The sequence below is a fragment of the Rosa chinensis genome, chromosome 1 (genome assembly GCF_002994745.2).
Source record: "Rosa chinensis cultivar Old Blush chromosome 1, RchiOBHm-V2, whole genome shotgun sequence".
NCBI lineage: Eukaryota > Viridiplantae > Streptophyta > Magnoliopsida > Rosales > Rosaceae > Rosa > Rosa chinensis.
Window position 1 is genome coordinate 34,812,046 of NC_037088.1, and position 22,888 is coordinate 34,834,933.

At 42.1% G+C, this 22,888-nt stretch overlaps 2 protein-coding genes across 2 annotated transcripts; both read left to right on the top strand.

Annotated features, from left to right (window-relative positions):
* The first annotated feature begins 4,584 nt into the window (after positions 1-4,584).
* LOC112165631 (pentatricopeptide repeat-containing protein At4g38150) lies at positions 4,585-6,314 on the top strand. The gene is made up of 2 exons (XM_024302220.1): positions 4,585-4,764; positions 5,835-6,314. The coding sequence occupies exons 1-2, from the start codon at positions 4,585-4,587 to the stop codon at positions 6,312-6,314; spliced, it is 660 nt and encodes a 219-aa protein (XP_024157988.1).
* Positions 6,315-14,527: 8,213 nt separating this feature from the next.
* On the top strand, positions 14,528-19,655 carry LOC121051054. Its single transcript, XM_040512933.1, has 10 exons — positions 14,528-15,692; positions 15,794-16,169; positions 16,273-16,420; positions 16,516-16,659; positions 17,215-17,303; positions 17,437-17,507; positions 17,705-17,808; positions 18,156-18,283; positions 18,412-18,499; positions 19,290-19,655. Exons 4-10 carry the CDS (start codon positions 16,640-16,642, stop codon positions 19,444-19,446), a joined length of 657 nt encoding a protein of 218 aa, XP_040368867.1. The 5' UTR covers positions 14,528-15,692; positions 15,794-16,169; positions 16,273-16,420; positions 16,516-16,639; the 3' UTR covers positions 19,447-19,655.
* Positions 19,656-22,888: the final 3,233 nt, after the last annotated feature.

Below are 22,888 nucleotides of genomic sequence, written 5' to 3' on the forward strand. Positions count from 1 at the left end.
AAATGATCATCGATCAAGAGGAGGAACTTAACGAGAAGGCCAATCACACTTGGAGAACCAGCGTCGATGCCCGCTATTTCATCCATACAAACATCCAGAGACCTCTGCTTCTTAGACTCCCAAACCACCGTGCCGGACTAGGTCCTTCACCGTGAGATTCCATTCCGGACAACGCTCTTGCCCTCTACGGCCTACCCGTCTGTCGACCCATTCCAATCCTCTGAAGGACCCTTGGAGATTTCAACAGTTGGGACGCGAATCCACACAAAGCCAAAATAGGGTTTTGGCCCAACATTAGCGCGATGGAGATCTCCTGGTACCGCAAAGCGCGAGCGGGATATCTGGCTCGCTGGAATGTGGCAGGTATTACCCCTACCATTGATCTATATTTTCACCTTCCGCGGGGTGGCAATCGCTCACTGCTGGCCGCCCTTCTCTGTTTCTGGAACACCTCCACCAATACCTTTGACTTCCGATTTGGTCAAATGAGCATCACATTGCTAGATATTTTCACCATTACTGGTCTACCCATTGACGGCGAGCCCTACGTGCATGGCCAATTTGACTCCACCAAGTTCCACTCGACGATGGCCCAAACCGATCGCGGCTTCTATAGCGGCTCCTATCCCCGGTGGTTGACCCATTATCGCAAAGAGCACAATATGACTGGTGGTATCGCTTTTCTGGAATACTGGCTCTGCAAATTCATCATTAGCACCTCCGCCAACAAACCCACTGGTCCTTGGATTTTCCTGGCCACGGCCCTCTACAACGGCCACAGTGTAGGACTCGGACAACTGGTACTAGGCGCTCTCTACCATACTCTGTATCAAGCCACCATGCATCCCTTCGAGATTGGTGTCTTAGGACCCTTTTGGATCCTCGACTTCTGGATTCAAATTTACTTCCCGAAGTTTCGCTGTGACGACATTCCACCGCTACTACCGGCTGACGCTCTTTTTGGTTAATGGCTCTACCGCAAGGCAAGGTACACATCCCCACCCTATTCTGAGTGTTTCACGTATTTGTACCTCTTGGATGAGATGCCCTACCTAGACTTTGTGCTCAATAGAAGATTCCCGCCCCCACTTGAACATTGGTTCCTTCCTGGGGATCGTGATTATAGCGATCACGCGCGCATGGCTTTTCGCCACGCGATCTCCTGCTCAGACATCAGGCTCACCGTTGATGAACTCAGTTACGAGCTGTATGCTCCCAACCATTTCGCTCGCCAACTCGGCCTGATTCAGTTAGTGCCATTCCCCTTCTATGATGCCTGGAACTACAACACCTCCTAGCGTAGAATTGGCCCCCCAACCGGGCCTCTGCCAGCCCAAAGCATGCTTGCACTGGTCGACCATCCTAACTGGGCCAATGAAATCGCTCCCGTTGATGGTGTCGCTGAAGATTATGAGCAATGGTGGTCAGAAGTTTCCGTTAACTGCTGGAGGCAAAGGGATGACGAACTCTTCGCGATTCTTTTTGAAGATTTGAGGTATCCCTATGAGGTTGATACTGAGTTGCTTGCTCGCTTCCCTGAAGATGAAGCACGTTCCCCAGGACCTATTCCGGCTCCCCGACCCGCTCGAGTTCCGCGTCCTGCTCAAGCCGGAATCGTAATCCGCGAGCCGTCTCAAGAGGTAATTTCCTTAGCATGTTCTCAATTATTCCCCCTCTTCTTTACTTTTATCCCTTTAACTCATATTGTATGGCAGCAGAGAAGTATGCCGCCTTCCGGCAGTCAAGCAGTCGATGCTACTCTAGCGAAGATTTGGCCCCCCAGTCTCTCGAAAACTGAAGATTTGGCTTCAGGCTCCTCGCAGAACAACCTACGCCTGACATGTGGTAGCCTAGTGGGCGAGCTTTCCTTCCTAACTGGCGGAGGTGTCCGTTCTTTAGTGATTCTACAGAAAACAATGGGCTTGGAAGCCCCTGACTCCGAGCTTACTTGCTTTTGAAAGCTGCGGGGAGCCACCAAAGGCTTAGCGGCTAGTGCCTCCATCTCTTTTTGATATTGTTCAGGAGATTTGATCAATTGTGAAGGCTTGATCAGGCCCTGATCCAGAGCCTCTAGTGTTCGCTTGGCCTCTCCAAACCTGCGCTGCAGCTTCCTTTTCTTGGAAGGACTGATTTCTACTGCTTTCCCCTTCTCTCTGGTGTACCACTTGCCTTCCTGAATGGAGGAGGTTGAAGCAGGCGGTATATAAGGTTTGGTCAAGGCATCTTTGTGCTCGCTCTTAGTCCTCCCCCCTTGTCCCTGTTCGGCCGCAGCCGCTTTCAATTTCTTGAACAAGTTGGACTCCCTTGGTGATGGTGGTGACTCCATCTTGTCCCTTACCCTTGGGCTAGAAGGTTGGTAATTTCACGATGGCGAAGCCCACTTGATTGGCAAGAAGGAACCAAAGCGAAATGTCTGCTTGACTTCGTTATGTGACACTTGGATGCCACATTCCTCTTTGCATCGCGAGCATATGACCACTGATAAGGCCTCACTGACAGCTCTGGCTTTCTCCTTTGCTAGGACTTCATCCTTGTCTTCTTCTCGACCCCTTGTAGTCAAATCTATGGTTTCCTCTGGTTCTTGGTCCAATTCACATCGACCATATTGACCCCGGTGTCAGGAAAATGTTTTAGGTTTATTAGCGTTGCCGCGGTTGCCAGAACTTCCACCTGCAAACTGCCATTATTGAGCCATACCTGAATCTGATCCTTCAGCTTTACACATTCAGCTGTATTATGATTCCACATGTTGTGGAATTTGCAATACTTTTTCCCTTTCAGCTGATCTGGTCGAGGGAAAGGTCTGAAATCTGTCTTCACCATCTTCGCGGCAATCATCTCATCTAAAATCACATGTGCCTTATTGGTATCGTATGTATACGTCGCGAACTCAGGTTTGGTGAAGGCTACAGTCTTGAGCTTGACTGGTTCCTTAGATATTTTCAACTGCTTCAAGGTTGAGTTCTTCCTCCCTGTCAGCTCAAATGCAAAGACATCATTCTCCTCCTCATCATCTTCATCCTGGAAAACCTCTTCACCCTGATAATAGGGATCGTAGGTGGTCGGTTGATAGTTCACGGCAGCCACTGTTCGGTGTTTTCCGGGTATATATGTGTCTTTGGACTCGTTCTTTCTAGAGTCTGTTTCTCTAATGAGATGCCCAAAGTTACCCACCTCTATGATAAGCTCTCCCATTAATTGGATCATGCTGCCATGTTGCTTCTTTCACTGGCGTGGTTCCAAACCTTTGATCGCCAACTTAACTAGTTCTTTCTCAGGCAGTACCATACTCAGTTTGGCCTTCTGAATCTAGAAGCGTTGAAGATAACCCAATGCTGACTCGATGGTTTGTTGGGCCATCTGAATGAGAGAAGCCAAGTCGACCTCAGGTTCAATGGCCCCGAAAATTTCTCGGAAGAGCTTCTCCATTGCTTGCCAATCTGCCACTAATCCTAGGCGGGGCTTAGAAAACCATCTAAAAGAAGCTCCAGAAAATGAAGTACCAAAGATCCTGCACTGAAGGATGTCATCATTTTGATACTGGCCGCATTGCACCCTAAACCTGGTCAGATGAGTCGCCGCGTTCTCAGTATCCTCTCCTGAAAAAGTAGAAAATATGATATTCTTTAGCCTCTAGGGAAATGCGCGAGCATTATATGCGGCGGGAAAGGCCCCTCATAAACTCCATCAAGGTGGGCCCTAGGATTAGCCAACTTGATCAACTCCTCGACCTCCTCATGTCTTACATACTCTGGGCCGGGAGGCGGAGGTACTGCCACAATCTGGCGAGCAGTCTGTATAGGTGCGGACTGGCTAGCGGTCGATGTTTGCTCCTCTAGAAGAATGGTCCAGGGAATAGAGGATTGATGAAGATTCAGCATTGGAGTAGCCATATCCTTTACCATAGCCGTTATCTTGATTGGATTGCCAGCCTGATCGAGTCTATAGTAATTTGCTGGAAGCTCTTGGTATACATTCTCTGCTCCATCGCTGTCATACTGAGCAAACACGACAGGGTCTCCCGGAGTGCCTTCATCGAATTTCAAAATTTTACTCTTCTGCGCTGCCGAGGGTGTAGATTTCTCTTTACCACCAATCACCAGAGCTTTTTCCTTGTTTTTGGTCGATGAGGCAGCGGCGGTTGCAGACGGCGTAGCAGTGTTGCTGTTAGCCTTTTCCCGAGCATTCGGAGGTATGTATTTTCCAGAACCCGAGGGGTGGCCTGGTGAACCAAGGATGGCATTAGGATCTCCCAACTCTTTATTCATAACCTTTTTAGCCTGGTCCAACTCAGCCGTTTGCATGGCGACCTGGATAGCGAGGTTAGACCATTCGTTGCGAAGTGTTGCCAATTCTGATGCAGTATGCTTAGCTTGGTTCGCAATGGCATCCATGACCTTCTTTTGTCGCTGGCTCTGCTCATCAGCGATACCTCTGGCATGAGCTCTTTCCGCGTTCTCTGACTATGTAATTTGCCGCCTGGTATCTTCAGCACGCTGGGCAATGCGCGCGCTAGTCCAATTCGGGTATGAGCTGATCTGTCCTCGCTATTTCCCTGTCAAAATCAACGGCTACCTTTTCACGATGTCTATCGTGATTCTCCATGATAATCGCGAGTTGTTCCTCAACAGTCGCTCCTTCTGGAATAGGCTTCGGAACGAAAGCTTCTCTTTCCTCGCCTCCTGCATTGTTGGTGGCTATGGAAGTGTTGATAGGCTCGTTTGCCCAGTTAGCAGTGACATTCTGGCCCTCAGTCGCAGGCGGGTGACTTTCTCCTTATTCAGTTGACATATCAGGTGATGGAGGATGGAGAGAAAATCTTTGAGTCACTTGTTCTTCAGAAAGACCACGACAGTCTGCACGAGAGTGCGGTCTGTAACTGGAGGTCTTGTGCTTTGGGCAGTTAACGTAAACTTTTTGGTAAGGGTTTACGCTTGACTTCCCAATGGTGGCGATCGCAAAGAAACGCTATGTAGGTCCCACTGGGCATGCCAAAATGTTTGGCTCAAAAACCAGTCTGGTTGCAAACAGTCTATTTTGCTGATGTGATTGCGCAACCATGCTAGCACTGTGGGGTGCAGTCGTAGGGGAGTCCCTTGACCTGACTTCTTGATCAAATGATGTGGACGAGGAGAGCACCAACCTCATCATAAGGTTCTTTTCTCTGCCTTTCGAAAAAGGACTTCTTACCTTACTAGTAAGGGCTTTGGTTGTGATCTCTTGCGTTCACCGAATCAATACTTAACGTTGTAGGTTAAGCAGAGCAATCACCGGGAAGTTGGGAGAAAGCACAGGGTTTGCTAAAGCGTGACTTTAGCTTCGCTGGGTTGCGAGGGCATTACCCTTGCTTCGCGGGTCTGCAACTAGGTTGCAGGTAGGTTTGCTCCGCAGAGGCATTGATAATCGTTGAGATTAGTTGATTGATGAGTTGTTTTTTTCCCGTCCTTGAAACCTGGTATTTATACCTTAGGGTTTCGACTGTTCTTTGCCATAGAAGGATTATTGATTGATGTTTCCTATTCAATCTCTGCTACTTGATTCCATTAAGGGCTCGTTTTCCTTATGGACCTAGGAATGGGTGAAGCTGTAACCCAAACCTAGGTAGACTTAATTTTTGGGTCTCAGGTATCAGCCCGCTATGCTAAATCCCCTAAAGGGATCTTGCCAAAATTTCTTTTAGGCTCAAACAGTTGGATAGAGGGATGAAGCCCCAATACCAACCCTACATGTATGTTATGGATGCCATTGCCTATCGAGAGCCAGTGGAGTAGGCCAAGAAGTTCCTTGAGCAAATAAGAGCTAGGGAGTTCATCCCTGTCATCTATGATTTTCAGTACAAGGAAAACCACCTTACAGAAGCATTGCAGGCAATGAAAACGTATGCTGATCTCGTCGTCAACAACAACACTGACAAGGCTGTTCAAAAATTGTTCCGCGAGTCACGCCTCTCCCCTTGGATAGAACAGTCGATGGAGGTGCACAAGGCTTTGGTAGAGGATGGAAATGTGGACGAGGCCATCGAGCTCTATCATACCATTCAACAGAAAGGCGTACAACCATTGGTCCAAATCCACACCTCAGTTATTAAAGCCTACCTCAAGTTTAGCAAGACCAAGGGTGCTCTGGAGGTGTATTTGGCCATGTCTGCTGGGGTTGCCCCCAACTCCTACACATACACTGTTTTAATCAAGGGACTCTGTGCTGACCCCAACTTCTTTGGAGATGCCAAGAAGTACTTGCTTGAAATGATGGACAAGGGGAAGCAGCCTAATGTTGCTGCCTATACTGCGGTGATAGAAGGCTTTGTGCTTTAGGAGGACAAGACAGCTGAGGAGAAGGGCAAATAGTTTGTGGAGATGATGATGGGCAAAGGTTTTGTGCCTAATGCAAAGGCTATGATAAAGGTTTTAAAGGGCAAACCAACACCGGTAATTAGAAGGGTCATGAGCATTGTACTTTCCAAGTTAAAGAGCTGATGCTTTGCTTTATTGTGGTTATGCTAGCAACTTCAGGATTAGGTGGTTGGTTTCATTATGGGGGAGGTAATAGCTTCAGCATTAGGAAATCATGTACTTGGTGCTTTTCTCTATCATTTTGAATGGGACATCGGAGTAGCGTAACACTGAAATTGAATTAGATAATTATGTAGGATAGAGTTTCAATATCAGATGATGTCCTCTCTGTTTGTTAATGTTGATATTGAAGTAGTCTGTAGTCTGTGGTGATTATCCTTTAGTTTCTGTTTCCTTTTTCGTGGTCTTGTGCATTCATTCCTTTTTTTTTTTTTTTTTTGTAAGACTTTTAGCCACCTGAAATTATCTTCTTTTGAAGGGTTGTGCATGAAGGAGAAGCTGCTCCTTTGGTATATCCAAAAGGACAAACCTGAAATTGTTGTTATGCTAGATTTACAGTTCAGAGATAATAATTAAAGAAATGGATAGATTGAGGGAACAAAATTCAACTCTAAACTTTGGATTTAGTTCAAGAACTTCTGTCATTTTGAATTGTCTGCGGTTTTTATTTTTAATTCTGAGTGAATTCTTCTCTTACGTTGAAGGACCTCTTGGATCACAATCTATGCAATTAATTTAGGGTTAATTGCAAGACTTCATTTAGTTGTTGTAACCTCTGTTTGAGTAGAATGGAATAGCAATCCATGTGGTTGAAGTAAAGGTGTTTATTCAAGTCTTATATGTGGTCTTTGAAGTGAATGTTCTACAAATCGTGTTTTTCTATTCCTTGAATTTAGAAAAAAAAAATGCCCTACTTTTGGTGCATATGAGGAACAATCATTCGCTTTTCTTTTCTTTTCTTTTTTCTTAAGAAAAAAAAAACTCTTATCTGACCATTTGGGAATATATGTAGATTTTGCAATTTCTGTTTAGTGACATCGTATTCTCTTGTTATTAGATTATCAGTCAATAGGAAATGTAGCTTTGTCTAGTTTCAAGTTATGCCTATCAAATTTGACTATTGCTATTTGGTTGAATTCAAAGTACCCATTGTTTATCTACAGAATGTGCAAGTATTCAAAATGTTGCAAGAAGATTTTGTTCTTGAGTAATTCAATTAGATGCTAGCTCTCTCTCTCTCTCTCTCTCTCTCAGCATACTTATTTATATTTTCTTATAGTTGATTAATTTTGAGAATGGTTGTTTTTTTTTCCCCTTAATTAGTGCAGGTAGATTTTGTTTTGAATCACTCCAGACAACTTTCATTCAACTCAAACCAAACCGGTACGGATACATACCTTCCCTTGCCATCTATGGGCAAGTCTAGGACGTGGCATGCTAGCACCACTCATTAGACAATCAGTGCTCACAAATGAAAGCAAGCCTATAACTATGAAAAAACTGGAACACAGTACTACATAGGCATAGTTCAACGACAAACTAAAATCTCTCCTTTTCATCCAAGTTGGGGCTAGGAAGTATGGCTGGGTCCAGCCTCCTGAATCCCAAATTCGAAACCCCATAGAACTAGATCCCAAAACTTTGAGCTTCAAATCCGATTTAGATTTTGCACCCAATTTTGTTTGGGCACCCAAAAGAAATTGGACACCCTAACACATTTGGGCCACACAATTGATCTGTGCACCCAACCCAACTTTGGCTTTCCCTTTTCTGCTCTGTTTCCAGTCAACATCGCCGTCGCCGTCACCTGTATAGGAATGAAGTACCTAGATTGCTTCATCGCCCTCCGTCAAACCAGATGCCTTCACTCGCAGTTATAAGGCTATGGAAGCTACTACCACACCAATCCACAGCCGGCACTCAGCCATCGAGCCCCTGTTAGCCTGCAAAACCAGCGGTCCACCTCAAGCCCGACATCAAGCCGAAATCTTGATTCTTCCAAGATTGATTCACCAGCTGCCTCCAGGCGAAGCCCTCCAAGGCTGGCAGAAGCTCCCCTCTGTTCACCGCCGTCAATACCAGATCTTGCCAGAGGAGACTACACCATGAAGTACCGCCCACCCCCGACTTAGATTTGAGTCGAGCTCGGCAAGGCCGCATCCGCCACTGCCATTCACACTTCCACCCCGCTTTGAGTCTGAACGAATCAGACCACCTATCATTCTCCCTTGCATCATCGAAGCCATTCTGACGAGACACCGAAGTGGTGATGAAGGTTTTAGGGAAAAATTGAGTGACCGTCGCACAAGATCGACATTTGAGGGCCATCATCAGATGGCTTAGAGAGGAGACCAATGCAGGCTGCCATTGCTTTTGCAGGCTAGAGTTTGGGTAGAGGCGAGCCATAATAACAAAACCAGAAACAACAAAGAACAACTATGTATCTTCTAGAGAAAAAGATATCACCAAATAATACTCTGCACGCTTATTAGTGCAGGTAGATTGGGAAGAGTATATACGATAATATATTCAGAACACATGAAGTGAAACTGGGAGATTTTTGCACTTAATGAAGGTGTATAGTTTTAAATGATAGAGTACTAGGTTTATGAAATGAGAATCATAATTCTTTTTAGCTTCATCATGTGAGCATCATGAAGCAGTACCATCTTGTTCATCGGGTATCATGTACCTCGTAATCGAGCAAAAATGATTTTGCTGTAGTAACTGCTAATGACATCAAGTTTCAGTGACATGCAGGTTAGATCTCGTAGAGCATTAGCATTATACAGTTAGCTGTGTAGTAGAAATTTCCTTTGTTCATTGCATTAGGCTGTGATCACCCTTTCCCTTAAAATTGTTGTTTAAAGAGACAGTCATTACTTGTAGGTGATTATTTCATGCCAAAAATAAAATGTCTCCTTAAAACTTTTGCAAGTCTGCTCTTTTCCATTGACACCCCTTCACTTACCTACCTTTTCTCCTAATCTCTCACTCTTTTTCCTTTTTGTGCAGAACAGAGTTTGTGTTTTTTGTCTAATTAGTTTGGAATATTATGTATCTGGGGAGTCAATGATCCAGATAATTATTTGTGTTTGTTTTCACATAAGGAATGCATTTGGGATTCAGTTTAGATTTCACATATTGCATAGCAAGTGCACACAAGGAACCCAGTTTTAGTTAGTTATATTGCAATTCAATTAGCCTTTGTCTATAAGAATAACCATAACAAAGTTCACTTTGTTGTAGAGAATTGTAATCGTGTGTTTATTATTGATAATAGGAGCCCTTATATAGGGAGTTACAAGGTACACAAAAGGTAATAGAATCCGAATCCAATTGAATACCTAGAACACTTTCCTATTACAACTCTAAACTCTAGTTTGTAGAGGCACACGATGTCGACATCCTTCAACACTCCCCTTTGTGCCGCTCAAACTTGGTGATGACGCTTTGATTGTTGCCTCACTAAAAACCTTGCCAGGTAACAAAAACCCTGTGGGACAAAAATAACCCTGGTCGAAGGACAAAAAGAGCACAACACGTCCTTCACTCTTCGAGATCGAACATGTAGACATCATACCTCCCCCTGATGTCAATATCTCCCCCTGATTGCTACAATTATGGGAGTTCGGATAACTTTCTTAATCCGATGCTCTTCACATGTTTCTCGAAGGTGGATTTGGGTAACGACTTAGTAAATAAGTCCGCTAAATTATTCTCAGATTGGATTTGGTTCACTTCAATATTTAGAAGTGACTAATGTTGCTGATTGTAAAAGAACTTAGGCGATATATGCTTGGTGTTGTCGCCCTTGATGAAACCTAATTTCATTTGCTCAATACAAGCTGCATTATCTTCATAAATGCATGTAGGTTCATCTGTAGTAGACTTCAAACCACAAGTTCCTCGAATGTGTCTAACTATAGACCTTAGCCATATACATTCTCGCACAGCTTCATGTAGAGCAATAATCTCTGCATGATTTGAGGAAGCAACAACAAGGGTCAGCTTTGTAGATCTCTAAGATATAGTAGTGCTTCCCATGGTAAAGACATAAACCGTTTGGGAGCGACCTTTGTGAGGGTCAGAGAGATATCCTGCATCAGCAAAACCCATCAAGACATCGTTGTCATTTTGATGCAGGGGAGGAGGGGCACGGAGAGTGGCGTTTTGCCTTGTGGAGTCAGATTCCACACTTCTGTTATTTCTTTTATCTTTGTAGGGATAAAACAAGCCCATATCAATCGTACCTCTCAAGTATCGAAAGATTGTCTTTACACTAATCCAATGGCGGCGTGTTGGCGCAGAACTGTGTCGAGCTAACAAGTTCACTGCGAATGAGATATCTGGTCTTGTGCATTGAGCTAAGTACAATAATGCGCCTATTGCAATTAGATAGGACACTTCAGCCTCTAATAAGTCTTCGTCCTCATCCCTTGGACGAAACGGATCCTTTTTAGGCTCAAGACTATGACCGATCATGGGAGTACTCACAGGCTTTGCTTTATCTTCATTAAAGCGCCTTAATAATTTTTGAGTATATGCTGACTGATGAATCATAATCCCATCACTACGGTGCTCGAGTTCTAGTTCGAGGCAAAATCGTGTTTTCCCAAGATCTTTCATCTCAAATTCAAATTTCAAGTATTTAGCAGTTTCCTTTAACTCATCTAGAGGTCCAATTAGGTTCATGTCATCAACATAAACTGCTACAATTGCAAATCCAGAACTTATCCTTTTTATAAACACGCATGGGCATATTTCATTGTTGACATATCCCTTCCCAATCAAGTAGTCACTTAGAAGGTTAAACCACATCCGTCCGGATTGTTTCAATCCATATAGTGAACGTTTCAATCTTATTGAAAACGCGCTCCGTGGTTTAAAGCCACTTGACTTGGGTACTTGAAGTCCATCTGGAACCTTCATATATATCTCTGAATCTAGATCCCCATAGAGATATGCTGTAACCACATCCATAAGCTGTATGTCAAATTTTTCGGAAACTACCAAACTGACAAGGTAGCAGAACGTTATAACGTCCATTATGGGAGAGTATGTCTCCTCGTAGTTGATTCTAGGGCGTTGTGAGAAACCTTGCGCCACAAGGCTGGCTTTGTAGCTAACAACCTCATTTTTCTCATTAACTTTCTAACAAAGACCCATTTATGGCCAACAGGCTTTATATTTTGGGGTGCCAGTGTTATAGGCCCAAATACCTGTCTCTTTGTTAGTGAATCCAATTCAACCTGGATCGCATGTTTTCATTTAGGCCAATCTGCTCTTTGTTGACATTCTTCAACAGAGCGAGGTTCGATATCATCGTGTTCTATAATTCCTTGAGCAATAGAATATGCAAACACATCATCAAGGATAATAGAATCTCGATTCAACGTCTCATGTACATTAGTGTAATTCATGGAGATCTCCCTATTCCCTGGAATTGGTTCTAACATTGGAGCATCCCCTAATGATGTCTCTTGGACATAACCATAATCCGGAATATCCTCATGAGATGGGTTATTTATGTCGATGATTAATGGATCTCTTTGTGCCAAACTCGCTTTCTTTCTTGGGCGAGAATCCATCGAACCTTTGGGCCTCCCATGTTTCCTTGTTGGGAGCCCAGCCTGAGCCACATTGCCATCACCATTAGTGGTGGCAGCACCATGCCCAATACCTCTAGGGGTGGTGCCATTAGGGACATCAATCCTTGCAGGCACTTTGCAGCAAGTATATGTGATCTTGTCACTTTAGCGATATCGAAAAACGCGTCAGGCATAGAGTCTGCTACGTTCTGAAGATCAAGAATTCTCCGTACTTCAATCTCAGATTGTGCGGTTTGAGGATCAAGATGAGACAAAGTGGGGACAGACCACGATAATTCATGTCATTCCTGTTGAACATTATTGTTCTTATCTCCCCCTAACAGCAGGAAGACTGTCTCATCAAAGTGACAATCCGCATTTCTAGCGGTAAATAGGTCACCTGTCAAGGGTTCTAAGTAGTGGATAATCGTTGGAGAGTCATATCCAACATAAATGCCTAATTGTCTTTGAGGACCCATTTTGGTGCACTGTGGCGGCGTAATTGGCACATAAACTGCACACCCAAATATGCGTAAGTATGAGACATCAGGCTCATATCCAGTAACCATCTTGGATGCAGAAAAGGGTTGAGTGGCAGTAGGCCTCAGACGAATGAGCACAACTGCATGCAATATTGCATAGCCTCAAGCAGAAACAGGGAGATTGGTGCGCATAACCAATGCTCGAGCGACCATTTGAAGTCTTTTAATGGCAGCTTCTGTGAGACCATTTTGGGTGTGAACATGAGGAACAGGGTGTTCAACCTCAATCCCAATTGACATGCAATAGTCATCAAACGTTTTTGATGTAAACTCTCAAGCATTGTGAAGACGAATTGACTTAATGGGATGATCAGGGTGGTGAGCCCTTAATTTAATGATTTGTGCTAGGAGTTTAGAAAATGCAGCATTTCTTGTGGACAAGACATGACATGTGATCAACGTGTCGATGCATCAACCAACACCATAAAATATCTAAATGGCCCGCAAGTTAGTTGAATAGGTCCACAAATATCACCTTGGATTCTTTGCAAGAATATAATATTTTCCTTAGTGTCCTTTGCATAGGATGGTCTCGATCCTAATTTTGCTAAAGAGCAAGCTTTGCAAAACGAAAGATGGGCTTTAGAAGCAACCAGGGAAGAATCTGGTTGAGTCACAAAGTCACAATTGACTTTAGAAGTAGAAAAAGTAACCAAGGAGGCATTAGTGGCGTCAATACCACATTTGGGCCACAGGGGGTAGGCGGCGCTAGCCCTACCTTGGACCAAATTTCTGTTCTGACTTCTTTTTGTTTTGAAAAATAGATGTCTGTGTGAAGTCTTTAACATACGGATCATCATATCACAACCTGGATGTCCCAAACGGTCATGCCAAAGCCTATATGTGTCAGAATCCCATAAGTCATCTCTCATGACATGGTTGGATTCAATAATTCGAATAGTGGTTGCATACAGCCCACTAGAGCGACACATAAGTTTCTCTAATACTCGTTTATGTCTGTAGTCATTAATTAGAGGTGATGCAAAGGAACTCTTGTCCATTCTCACAATGTGTTTCCACATGAAAACCATTGGCTCTTATATCTTTAAAACTCAATAGGGTTCTTCCAGCCCTAAGAGCATATAGAGCTTTGGTGACATTAATACTTGTGCCATTTGGCAACATAAATTGAGATTGTTCTCGACCATGAATCAATTGTGATGGTCCAGCCATCGTAGTCACTGAAGATCAACTAGGCATCATCCATTGGAAAAGTTGCCTATGTCGCAATATAGTATGTGTGGTGCCACTATCAACAAAGCATTCCAACTCTCCAGAAAACATACTGAAAAATAATAAAGTTCGGAATTGAAACATGTCCATAACATCGAATAATAATACGATACTTTATTAATAAAAATAGCCAATGATTACATCAGAGGTCCCAAAAGTCTAATCCAAAATAAAATCAAACTAAGACACATTGTAGTCACTCTATCCGTTTGGTAACTCCAATCAAATATGGCAACATAAATTGAGCTTGTCCTCGACCATGAATCAATTGTGATGGTCCAGCCATCGTAGTCACTGAAGATCAACTAGGTGTCATCCATAGGAAAAGTTGCCTATGTCGCAATATAGTATGTGTGGTGCCACTATCAACAAGGCATTCCAACTCTCCAGGAAACATACTGAAAAATAATAAAGTTTGGAATTAAAACATGTCCATGACATCGAATAATAATACGATACTTTATTAATAAAAATAGCCAATGATTACATCAGAGGTCCCAAAAGTCTAATCCAAAATAAAATCAAACTAAGACACATTGTAGTCACTCTATCCGTTTGGTAACTCCAATCAAATATGACCAGGAAAGTAGAGAGAGATATTGTGGAGCAAGGCTTTCTTAAGTACCACTAATCTCAATAACTTTCCTAGACATCATATTTCATTGGGTGCACCACATAAGAAAGAGTTAATACAATTGTCATTTATTGACTAAGGCATATTGCCATTACAAAAATTCTTGGAAAATAAAAGGACTAATCTAATCAAAGTCTGTAGCATCCTTGTGCACTTCACACTGCTACAAAAAGTTAATCACACAACACTAATCACACAACAGAACAGAAATCATCTGTTGTGTGTTTAAGTCAGCTCGATTGCACAACGGTATTAGGGATATTCTGTTGTGTGAATGTAAACAAAGTGATAACTTTTTTATCAAAACTACATTGCACAACGGAATTAAGTATTGTCCGTCGTCTGAGTGTTAAAAAATTTAGCGGCAGATTTCCCTCCACTTCGGAGTCTTGGTTGGCTCTTGAAATACTAAAATTTGGCCTACTAGGTACAACGGGTTTCATTATTTCCATTGTGTGATTGAAAAACTAAGCACCAAAGTTTGAGTAACCTTGCTTGAATGTCTTCCCCTAGATACTCCTAATGTAAGCTGTGGTCATTAGACAATAGATTTAAGCTATTCTGTTGTGTGAAGTAGGAACATAGGCGGCAACATTTTGACCCAAAATGCTATAGGCGGCATGTTTCCCTCCATGCTTCCACATTTTGAATTTATGCAGTGCATCATACGACAGTTTGGTGAGGTTTCTGTTGTGTGAGTAACTTCGAATTTTTTGCTAGGTTTAATTGCCATGCCACATCGTGTCCAAAAGAAAAAAAACAATGAAAACAAAACCTAGCTAGCTTCTCGACCCTCTCATACCTCTCTCTCGACATCAGTTTTACAATAGCCTCCACGAAACCTAGCCTCTCTCTCTCTCTCTCTCTCTCTCTTTCTCAGTCCTGTCTCTCTCTTTCATGAACCTCTCTTTCCATCAAGTCTAGTCATCTACAAACGTTTAACGATGGCCAGCAAGATTGGACTCTGCGACTCAACTCGTTCTCCAACTAGTTTCGGGGGATCTCGAGCCTCTGGTCGTCGCCGTCGAAGACCTCTACTTGCAGCAGCAGATTCATTCCGTGCCAGTCGTCCAAGCTCCGCTAGTTTAGGCTGAACGACAAGGTGTCGCCGGTGAAGGACGGCGGGAAAGAGGCCTACTCGATCTGGATGTTGAGATTAGAGCTTTTTGGGTCTAATTTCAATTCTTTTCTGCTCCTGCAGGTGGCGTTGCCAATATGGACGACGGAAACATTCCGGGCCGAACTTCCCAAACCCTAGTGCTCCCAATTCTTCCACCATGCCATGGACGGAGTAGCGGGGCCTGGGCTACTTCGATTTGGCGTCGGCAACATAGTCAAGGTTAGTTTCTGCACCTCTTGCTCTTACAAGTAATTCTCTTTCTTCTCTATTTTAGTGGGTTTATTTCTTTGTGCTTATAATTCAAATTGAATATTGCACAGATGAAACCGCTCAGATTCCAGTTGAGTTCTTAGAGGTGGAAATCATATCAATCATTTTCCCCAAAGGAATTTATCCTGCAAGTTTGCTTTATTCTCATTCAATCACAAAGCCCAGTTCTTGTTTTTGGTTTATGGGAAAATTTTTGGTATTGGTTTTGTGTTTTTCTTCCATTATTTGGGGAACCTAGAAAGGAAAACCATAAAAGCCCATGTGTATGAGGGCTTTAATGTTTGAAATTGCTTGGTTTTTGGGTTGATGGTGCTGTTGAGAGAAGGAAGATCGAATCTGAATTTGGTTGTTCATATAGCTCGGCACCTTGAGCTCAGAGATTATATCCATTCTGCTATCTCAGGACTTCTTCCTTTTATCAAAAAGGTGAGTCCTTCGGGAACAAATTCCATTGCTTTTTATTTTTTGTAAGATATTGTCTTTTGTAATGAGACGTGCTGTGCTAAGTTCCGCTTTCTGTGACGAGAAGGTCTAAGTCACCAACAAGCTTGTTCAAAATTTTGAATTGGAGATTGAAGGGTTGCAGACCTAATATTGTTTGGTCGAAGAAATAATTTCAGATCTGGATGTCTACGGTTATATATCTATCCCAGGTCGCTAATTAATCCAATCTTCAGGTATAAAACTTCCCTTGCATTTTTTTCTTTACTTTATTTTCTCTAGATGAATAGGGAACTAAGAGAAATATCTTTTACTATCATTGTTTTGACAGATTGAAAATGAGTATGGACCCATGGAATACGAAATTGGTGCACCAGGTAAAGCCTACACTGATTGGGCAGCTCAAATGGTTGTGGGATTAAACACTAGTTTCCCCTGGATCTTGTGCAAACAAGATGATGCCCCTGATCCTGTTGTAAGTCAGTCTGAATTTCATCTTTCTTAATCTTTTACTTGTCATGTTCTGGAATCCATTTATGGATGGCGTTCATGTTATCTTCCGTCTTCTTAGTGGGGTTGCTACTCAATGGTGTGTCTTCTTAGAGATCGGCATGGTAGACATGAATAATGATTCTTCTTTGCACATGGTTGATCTTTACTCTCTCTCTCTCTCTCTCTCTCTCTCTCTCTCTCTCTCTCTCTCTCTCTCTTTTCTGTTGGTCATATTTTCATTACTTATTTATCTTTTCATGGAGGTCTTGTTTTGTAATGATTGAATGATGGCAAGGTCTTTTTGTTTTGATTATGTGCTTGGATTTGTAGTGCTGTAGGTATACATCACTAAAGCCTTTTCTCATATTAGAGATCTAGAGATGCATTCGATTTGTATTTTGTTACCTGATTTGAGAGTCATGTTTGTGGTTAAATTTTTCAGCTATTAAGAACATGTTTTGTCATTTGTCTCAGTGTGGCTTGTTATCTTGGTTCTTTATTTATTTTTTGTTTCATAATGATTTGTTTGTCTCAACAGATTAACGCTTGATATGGCTTCTATTGTGACTACTTCTCTCCAAACAAGGCTTATAAACCAAAGATGTGGACTGAAGCCTAGACTGGATGGTAAGTTATTGAGGCTTGTGACCTATAATACGAATCAGTTCGTGTACTAGTAGTAGAACCTACTCGATCGTAAGGTTTTGGTTGATAAATGGCTCATAGGTTTCTTCTGGCTATACTTACCCGATTTCTGTAGGTTTACTGAGATATATTGGAGATGCAGTTCCTTACCGACCAGCTGAGGGTTTGGCATTTTCAGTTTTGAATGTGGGTTAGCAAACTGTGAGGCTCTCATAGTTGTTTTGATTATTGAAATTTTCATCTGATTGAGCTCAAACAGTTTTGTGTCACTTGCAAAGAACTGGTATATTCAGTTTTAAATTTTATGAACTATCTTTTTATTCGAATTATATATATACAGTTTTTGAATTTAACCTCTTTTTTTTTCCCGATTAATTTGGCAGACGAGAACTGTCCAAGTACAGCAACTATCAGATCCAACCACAGAGAGAGAAATTCACGAGTTCTTCTATTTTTCTGGAGAGATCGAACGTATTCAGATCCAACGGTACTTTTCTTTTTTTATTATTATTCCTCTTTTCCTTTTCTTTTTCGTTTTATATAAATAAACTTTAGTTCTCATTCTGTTTGCCTGCCAATGAAAACCAACCTGAAGAATTTTTATTTCTTATTTTGCTGGTAATTTTGAAAGGAAAGAAAAAGAAAAAATCAAAAGAGCGAAATGGAATGTATGGATAAATAATTGACTTGTTTAATATTACCAACTCCAAGTTTCTTGATTCTTCAAATTTTTATCATGTATCTTGCTGTATACTATCGAGTGTGAATGTTGGTTGGGTTTTGGTAATTTTGATATTGAATTGGTTGGTTGTGTGTGCAATGTGCAATGTGCAGTGATCCTGCGCAATCAAAGACTGCATTTGTTACATTCAAGGATGCCAAAGCTCTTGAAATCGCACTCTTGTTATCTGTATGTACTCAAAATGCTCTCCTCTCTCTTGGAATTGAAGTCAGTGTGCCTAGTAATTCTATCTCTTCATAACAATGTTTATGTCTTTACTCTTTACTTATTTAATTTTTTAAAAGTTTTTTCTGGGGTTTTGATTTTGTGTTTGGGAGTCATCATGCATCTTCTTCTGTTTGGCTGTAGGTACAAAAGAGGAGCTCGACAAATCAAATTGCCCTGCAAGCATCTTTACCATAGTGAATGCATCAGCAAATGGCTTGGCACCAACAAGGTTCATCAACACCTTAAAATCCAGCTTTTCGTAATTCAGAATTTTGCGTTCTCATTTTCTCTCATTTTGATGACTTCATCTTAGATACTTATTTTTATTCCCTTTATTTTACATTGTTTAGATATGCCCAGTTTGGAACGTTGGCTACTTCACAGAATTTAGTTCCTTATATTGATTAGGAAAAGTACTATGCTATCCTCATATAGATCGATTAGGATAAGCACTCTGCTACTCTATTCGTTTGATTTCTTTTTATCAATCTTGTTATAAGAGGGTAATTGATTGTAGGATGCTATATATTAGGCTTGTGAATTGTGACAAATACAAGTTCTGCACTGTTTACTTCTATCATAGTTTGTTTTTGTTACTGATCGATCAGTCTTTGTATAGTAACATTCGTCTAGATCAATTTTATGGTGAATATGGCTTTCCTTTCCAGTTGGGTGGGTTGGTTTTGGGATCTTTGTTGTTTCAAACTGATTTTGTGTATATGTAATCAACAACATAAAGAAGTGGTAATAGCTTAGGCTGATAGCAATCTGTCCATTAGGAAAAGAATCTCTAAATCATGACTTCTCTACATAAAACTGTTGAACCTGAAAATTTTGGTTGTGCTTGTCAAGTTCATTGAGTATGAAGTACATTACCTTTTTTACAGAGAAAATAATTACTGCTGGCAATGCTTTTATCATAAGATTATCTATGTGTCTGTGTTTAGGTACTTCTCATAAATCATAATGGTCTCTCATTTTTAACAGTGCATAATGGGTTATGCTTTTCTCTTGAGTAGTGATGGTGCAGCTTCATTGGTGCTAGTGAGTGGGGAAAAGGCACTTGAACTTGGGTTATATGCTCTTGTTCTTCATTTCTCTGGAAAACCAACCCCTTTGGTACTGTATCATGCTCTTCTGCTGCAATATGTGCTAACTCGTGAAGCTTCACAATAAGCTTGGAGGTGATGTAAATGAGAATATATATAGTGCACAGGATGCTTGATAAAATGGCACAATAAGGTTTTGTTGAAGCGAAAAGATATTATATGAGCTTTTGATTCATGTGTAGCTAGCTAGGAATGCTTTATTGTTTGGTACATTACCTAGTCACTTGAATGTATGGATGTTTGAAAAATGGTAATGGAATGATATGGATTTGAGTACTTTTTATGTGGTAATTACTGTCCAATATTTAGTCTTACAACACAATGCAAATCAATGTGTTGTCTGACTGTAAAAGAGTTCAAAATTTAGGCTTTTCCTACAACAGTCACTGGTTTGTTACCCAATTTGATTATAACATTCACACCACAGCCAACCAAATAGAGTAGTTGTGTGAACTAACAACCAACAATAAAAGAAAACAAAGTTCTGTTGTGTGAGATTCATAACACACAACAGAAATGAAATCATCTCCGTTGTCTGAGTAATCAACAGACAAGGGAGATAATTTCACTTCAGTTGTGTGTTATTAATCTCAGACAACAAAGAATGAGTAATATCTGTTGTGTGTTACATATCTCAGACAACAAAGAATGAGTTATATCTGTTGTGTATTATGAATCTCACATAACAGTGAATTCTTTCTTTTGTTGTCTGAATGTACCGACACATCCCCGCGCATGCCATGCCAGGCACATGCTTGCGCATAATTCACACAACGGAAACAAATATTCTGTTGAGCAAAGTATTGTCACACAACGGTGAAATCACCGTTGTCTGATTTTTCAATCACACAACACTCGTTTAGACCACGGTTAGTTTGGTCATCACACAACAGAAAATCACCGTCGTCTGATGACTTTTTGTAGTAGTGTCATCTTCAGCTTTGAAGTCCTCTATGGTAAGATTAACGTCTCCACCATTTTCTTCTTCTTTTGCAAGGTATACTTCTTGCTCCCTCAGGTCCCTGTATGTCCTGTATCTTGTAGCCAGTTGCTCGCTTGCCTTGCATTGCTTGAACCAATGCTCACTTGATCCACATCGATGACACATATCATTGTGGTTGCCTCCCTTCAATTGAGGTGCATGTTGTGGACGTTCCCTAGGATGGTTGGTGCCACCACCACGACCCATGGTGCCACCACCACGGCTAGGGTTGCCACGACCCCTTCTCCCACGTGTGGCATTGCCACCACGTGTATCCGCACCAAACTTGCGGTTTCCTTCCTGGTTAGGGCGGTTATATGGACCCATACATCCCTCATATCCCTTATTCTTAGGGTTCCGCTCCTTGCGCCTTCCTTTGGGTGCATTATAATTCGCCTCATCAACGCTCTTAGTTCCAATGGGCCTTGAATTATAATTCCTCACGAGTATGTTATCATGTTTCTCAGCTATAGATATGATATTGATAAGCTGATGAAACCTCGTGATCCGTCCAGCATTGACTTCAGTACGGTATTGCTTTGATACCACAATGGCTGAAACGGGGAAGGTGGAGAGAGTCTTCTCAATTAGCTCTGGCTCTGTGACAGGTTGTCCACAGAATCTCAACATGGATTGTAAGCGAAGAGCCTCTGAAATATATTCAGCAACAGACTTGAAGTTAGCAAAGCATAGATTGTTCCATTGAACCTTCAAGTCAGGGATGAGGGAATCTTCGACATTGCCAAAGCATTCTTCTAGCGCTACCTATAGCTCTCTTGCATCCTTGATCGACATATACTCCAATCTCAGTGCTTTGTCCATATGACGTCTCATCAAGATAACTGCTTGAGCATGCTTTGTAGGTGTTCGCACGAACACAAGATCCGGGTTAGGTGCCTAGATTATGGGTAATATTCCCTTTGAAGTGAGGTGGTTCTCAACATCGGTTACCCAACTATGGTAATCTGAGCCTGTTGAGTTAAGCATGGGAAAGTCGAGTCTAGGTTCATTCGACATCCTGAAAATAAGAAGTGAAGATATATTAGTTTCGGAGCTAAACTTCCACGAAAACTAAAATAATAAGATTTCAGAGCTATGCTACCAAGAATTCAATTTCCAAGAATCTCTTTTGGATTAGACCAAACAATAATGTTATAATATGGTCACAATTTGATGCTTACGGACGCTCTTAGTCCAAGCATTATGAACACTCTTAGTTCATACGAACGCTCTTAGTTCGTTTAATTATGAACACTTAGTTCATACGAACGCTCTTAGTTCGTTAAGCGTTAATCTCCACAATTCCGCTTGTTGAATACTCAAATTCATTTAGCAACATATATTCCAACATTTTGCAGAAAATAAAAGGAATTTAAAATACAAGATAGCAGCAACTTTAAACATAAAGGCTTACTTGATGATTCGAGGCTTGAGAACACGTGCGTGTTGGAGCAGCAGCAATAAGTGGCAGCAGCAATAAGTGGCAGCAGCAGCAGGAACTAGAGGCGGCAGGAACAAGAACTAGAGGTGGCAGCGGCAGCAAACTACAGCAAGGGGGCAGCAGGCTTGCGGCAGGAGCAGTAGAGAGGCAGTAGGGGCTGCAGATACGGCAGCGAGCAGCAAGCTTACGGCAGGAGTAGCGGGGAGGCAGCAGGGGCTACAGACTTGCGGCAGGAGCAGTAGGGAGGCTGTGGAGACTTGCGGCAGGAGGCAAGGGCAGCAGGGGCTGCAAGAGGCATGCGGCAGTGAGCTGCAGGGGGAGGCCGAGCTAGGGTTTTTGTGGGCAGGGAGGAATGTGGCAGATTTTTGTGAGAGAGTTTTAGGGTTTTTTTTTCTTTTGGGCTAGGGTTAGAACTCGTGCTGATAACGTGTTGTAGAGAATTGTAATCGTGTGTTTATTATTGATAATAGGAGCCCTTATATAAGGAGTTACAATGTACACAAAAGGTAATAGAATCCGAAAACAATTGAATACCTAGAACACTTTCTTATTACAACTCTAAACCCTAGTTTGTAGAGGCACACGATGTCGACATCCTTCAACATAAACCTGTTTGACCTTACGATGATGACGCTTAGGTTTTCATGAACATCCCCGACCCTCCTCATTTTGTTCTACCTGAGCTGCACTATCAGGCTTCTGAACAAGCTTGCAGGCGGTAACTCTATGGCCCACGTCAATACAGTGAGTACAGAAATCCGAGAGATGTTCATATTCAAGCTCCACCACCACAACCTCCCCGTTACTTCTACGAATAGCCAGTTCACAAGGAGGACTAGAAGTTAAGTCCACATCCACCAAAACCCTAGCAAAGAGTCCAAACTTTCTCTCCAAAGTGTTCTGATCGATTTTAACAGGAACTCCAATCCCATTAGCAATCTCAAATAAGGTTACAGGCTCCCAAAATTGTAACCCTAAATCCCACAATCTCACCCACACCTGTGCATTAGTATTTCTTTGATTGGCAGGAGAGAAATTGGGAGTCCATCGCATGAAACGCAAAACCCCAAGTTTCAATGAAACAAC